This window comes from Adiantum capillus-veneris, chromosome 9 (assembly GCF_014529385.1).
Source record: "Adiantum capillus-veneris isolate H3 chromosome 9, ASM1452938v2, whole genome shotgun sequence".
Lineage (NCBI taxonomy): Eukaryota > Viridiplantae > Streptophyta > Polypodiopsida > Polypodiales > Pteridaceae > Adiantum > Adiantum capillus-veneris.
In genome coordinates, this window is record NC_140939.1 from 162,923,147 (window position 1) to 162,928,121 (window position 4,975).

The 4,975-nt window shown below is 41.1% G+C and overlaps 1 protein-coding gene across 1 annotated transcript; it reads right to left on the minus strand.

The window, feature by feature from the left end:
• Positions 1 to 3,638: 3,638 nt before the first annotated feature.
• On the minus strand, positions 3,639 to 4,085 carry LOC147451506 (uncharacterized). The gene has a single exon (XM_086520948.1). It carries the CDS (start codon positions 4,038 to 4,040, stop codon positions 3,639 to 3,641), a length of 402 nt encoding a protein of 133 aa, XP_086377074.1. The 5' UTR covers positions 4,041 to 4,085.
• Between the last annotated feature and the right edge of the window lie 890 nt (positions 4,086 to 4,975).

Consider the following 4,975-nt stretch of genomic DNA (forward strand, 5'->3'; position numbering starts at 1 on the left):
GCAAATAGGGGAGCCACCCCATGACCAACATAGGGTCCTTATCAACAATGAGAGTCCATCGTTGTGGTGACAATCAGTATGTTCCATTCATTAGAGTTCTTACATTTTTTACGGCTAGGATAGTCCCCCCTGCTTTCTTGTATTATCTATGTGAACCTAGTTGTTTCCATAGTGTTGTCAAATAAACGGTCGTTCCTAGCCTTCCAGACCTGTTTGAAGTAGTAGAATCTAACAACTTGTGTTGCAGTGAGTAGCTCCTGGCTTTTAAAAAACTTCCCTCCCAAGAAATAATCATTCTTATAGAAGCCTATCTTCCATGTCCTTTGCACCCATTTGCATACTTTACCTGCAAGGACACTGATCGCAGGGCATTCCTTGAATAAGTGGGAGAGGTCTTCGCTAGCCGTTAATCTACATTGAGAGCATCTATTTGGGCCAATCCCTCTAGCTAGTGCCTTCACCCCAGTCGGCAAGGCTCCCCACAGTACCTTCTAGAGGAAGACCTTCATATCGAGCGGCCACTATGGACACCATATGTTCTTGGTGACTACCTCCCATCTTGACTATGGCCAATTCATGCCCCAATTTTTTTTCAAAGAAGAGAACCAATCCATAGAAGCCATAAGTGTGTGGTAAAATTCTTTAGTTTTAGGATTAAAAAGGACTTGTCCTTAGGCCATCACCATGCTTTCCACTCAAACACAAACTCACAACTAGGTAGGCACCAACTGTGTAACATTTAATGGTCTAGTAACTTGTGTGTAGCGGAAAACAGCATGAACATAGTGAGCATTTCATTAGAATAGATTCCTAATGAGAATAACAAGAGTGCTTGGGTGGAGAGAGCAACAAAAAGCATAACACCTAGTTAGATAGCATGAATAATACTTCAAAAGAGAGAAAAATTAAGCAATTGACAATAGTTGAGGACCTGATTTGCATGGAGCCGGTCCCCCCTCCAAAAGGCATTGTATTATGGTTTCTCCCATCAAGAGAGACATTTTACAATACAATTCTTTGTGTTCCTTCAATACTAGCTAGTGCAATGAAGATGGAAACTTCAAGCACTAAGAAAAACACTTATCAAACACAACATCAATTCCCTCACGGTCTTAGACACAAGACCTCACACACCTTCGAAGATGGTGAGAGCTAGCGGGGTATGAGAGTAGATTGAGAGGAAGAAAAAGTAGTCTTACGAGAAAGATATACATCTCCTCACATAATCACTCTTATTAGCATAGCTTAGCTTAGTAATTAGCATGGTAGAGGAGATGAGCATGCATTGAAGGTTGGCTCTTGGTTGGATTTGCATCACAAAGACAAGAGTTGTTGGTGTAGGCCTCCCTTCTCACAAGCTTGGAGTAGGTGGTAAGCTTTCCATTAAATCTTGAGAAGGAGAGAGGGAGTCTTCTTGCTTCTCACATTGACTGTGTGAGTGTGTAAGTGAATAATGCCTTGAGAAAATCATCCCCCTCTCTCTCTTGGTCGACCCCTCTTGCTATTTGCTCATGCTCACATCCTATTGGACCTCCCCAACCTCAGCCAATGGAAATTAAACAGCATAAGTGATAGCCTTCTGACATGTGTCCCCCTTTCCCCTTTTGTGACAGCTTTAGGTAATTAATAAATGCAACTAAACTCTCATTGGACCCCTTTGCCTCCTAGCCAATAGCAATCAGGCAATACATTGGGATGTTGAATGCTCATTGGACCCCTTGGGAGACTGTCCAATAGTCTGATAGAGAGCTTAATTCTTATTGGTTCTTTTATTAAGTGTTTTTAAATTAATTAAACTAGACTTACTCTAGCCTAATTCTCATTGGTCCACCTCCAAGGCCATCCAGTAGGATTTGAGTACACCTTGTGGGAATATGGGCTAGGGAGCTAACATGTGTCCCTCTTTCCCCTTTTGTACAAAGGAAGCTTGTGTGTGTGTGTGTGTGTGTGTGTGTGTGAGTTTCTCTCCCATCCCCTACTTCTTGGGCTCGCCCCCTCCTTTGTAGGGCTTGAGAAAGACTTCTGGGACACACACAAAGCATCCAATTTCCCTAGGCTTTTGACCTTTGGACACAACCTTTGAATTTTGGAACCTTAGCACTTTGGAAGTCTTAATGGGTTAAACCTTAGGGTCTTTTAAGCCCATTGTTGCACATTGCTCTTTTGAAAATGCCCCCCCTTTGGATCCCTATTTTCCGTCCTTTGGATCCCTACTATGGCCAGTCTGCTAGCTTAACCAATATTCTAGCTTTTTCTCCCCTGGCACTTCCCCATATTAAATTATCAGTTTAACATGAGAAAATCATTTAGGAGAATTAGATATTGATTAATATGACAAACTGTCCATTTGTTCCAAGGCTCTGTTGATCAGTAGATCTTTAGTCCCATCAAGGTTGTATTGGGGCACCATTTGGTATGTTCTTTCCCACCAATTACTGCTATGATCCCACAGTTGGCCCACACATCAAATGCCTTTGTTATTGATCTTTCTAGCAGCTTCCCTTCATAAAGGGTTCAAAGAAATGCTACCCACCTTAGATACCCATGGGCTTTATCTTATGTAGCCCTTGTTAGAGGGTGTTGACATTTGTTTACCCCTCTCTTTAAAGAGGAGTATTAGGTCTCACACAATCTTTTTCATCCACTTTCACCTTGTTTTTGGACTACATAAGTCCTTAGTAGAGGGTTGGATTCTAGGTGTAATTGTGGACCATTGGATAATGCTAGTTGATTAGTGCCACATGGCAAGCTAATGATGACAAAGTTCACCATATATATTTAATCTAAATAGTTCATTGTTACACTTATTTTTAAAAAACATAACATTTTATTGTGGTGGGAAATATTTTAAAATGCTAGTATCACTTTCTTGTTTTCTCTCCGAGAGAAGAAGCCTCATATTATTTAATTCCTCTTAATAGCTTTATGTAGGCCATTATGAACTTTCACCTTGCTTATAGTTTGTAAAAAGATGGTTTCTTACCATTTCATGAGAAGCATTGAAGTCTTGTTTTTTTTTTGGCCTCCGAAGGCTTAGTACCCAAGGGCCTAAGGTGCTTCAAATTTGCTTGTTGGCCTTTTAAAGGCCTTAGTGCACTAAGGGTGAAGGTTTCAAATTTTATGGCTTGACAAGTGTCCCCATGAATCTTAAAAGTCTTTGAAATGAAAAGAAATAGTGGTCTTTTAAATGATATTTTATAGAGTTGCATTCACTTTTTTAAAATAAAAAGTGTATTCATAGGAGTTTGATCCCATGATGTAAACTATTGATAAAGAGTATTTTGATTTAAAGATTTTATAAAAATTTATTTCATGTATTTATTTGATTATTTGCAAACTTATTGTAATCTTAACAATTCATTAATACATTTATTTTCAAAAAATCGAATGTTTTGTTGTGAAAAAGTGCTTTAAAATGTAGTGTCACTTTCTTGTTTTCTCTCTCACAAAGCAACCTATTATTACAAAAACAAGGTGAGCAGCCACGATGGCCTGCAGCGATGATTAGTAATTTTTTGTTTAAAGATTAATAGATCCCTCTCAATGCAGCTGAGAGAATGTTTACTTCATAGGCAGAATAAAATCTAACCCTAAACATGAAAATTAAAATGTGGAATTCAGGTGCGAGAGAGAGGCCTTCAAAGATTGACAGAGGTGGTATGGGGGATGTTTGTTTTTCTGTCAAGACAATTCAACACAGCAAAGCAGACATTCCCAAGATAAGCAGAAGCAGACCTTCCCAAGATAATGCAATGAGATATAATGTCATGGCATTGTACCAGCCAATGCCAGCCTCCAAGGCCAACCGCCTTCTTCACAATTCCTTGCAGGCCAACTAGAACAGATTTTGTTCGATTATTGCCTATCACGATGACCTTGGTGTGGCACGGCAGCATAGACAGCCCGTCATCAAAGCCCTCGTCGCTAACACCCCCTGAGCACATCACCCCTTCCTCACTTGCACCACGTCCTTGCCCATACATAGCTCTTTCCTCTGATCGCACCTCCTCCATCTCCATCTCTGTGTCCATCTCCATCATCTTTAAATCAAGTGCCCTTCTTAACAAGAGCTCCCAATATATCTCTCCAGAATGTTCAAATTAGCATTGGTTAAGCCCCAAGAAGTCCCCCCGTAGCCACTAGAATTTATGTTTCAATTGGTTTGAGTTGAAATTAAGGATCCATAATTTGTCATACAGCTGAATTGGAAGGCGCACAATACAGAATTGGCTTTGTATGATGATGATGATCGTGGTCTACAAGGATCAAAAAGAAGATTGAGCTAAGCTGAGCAGCTCAAAGACATACAAATAAGGTACAAGTTTTGGATAGAGAGGTAGTTTAAAGCTTGAAAAGATTTAACTCAGCAAGAATGTAGGATTTGAGTGGGGATAAAATGCCAATATGCTTTCCTGATCTGATGAAATTGTGCTTACCTCTAGACGGGTGCATGTTGGAGAGAAAGGGCGTGTGGATATGCGCGCGCACGTGTGTGTAGCGAAGAGAGAGCTTGCACTGTGGCAGGCAGAGCTGGGCAATGCCGAGAAGAGGGCTTCCTGTCAGAGATTGAAAGAGAGACGAGTTGCAACCGCACGCGAGCTGGCAGAAGCGTCAGGTGACAGCAACGTAAACTTGCACGCCTTCTCCACAGCGTTAATGTACTCCTCACCCTTGTTTTCCTCCTCTATCACATCGAGGTCATGTCGTCCTGCGGCCCTCGCCTTCACACAAAGCTAAAAACCTACGGGCCGTCCACGTGGACGCCATCCATCAAAGGACGCCCAACCCAGCTCAACACTAAGGCCTTTTCTTCAGTGAACCTTCACCTTGTTTGACAAGTGTCCCTATATGGAGCTTAAAAGTCTTGTGAATGAATAGAAAGAGATCCTAGCGTTTTAAAATGCCATTCTCCAAAAGTCCAAAGGTGCATTCGTGTTTTGGCATGCTTGACAAAGGTTTTTAGAGAACAAATCAA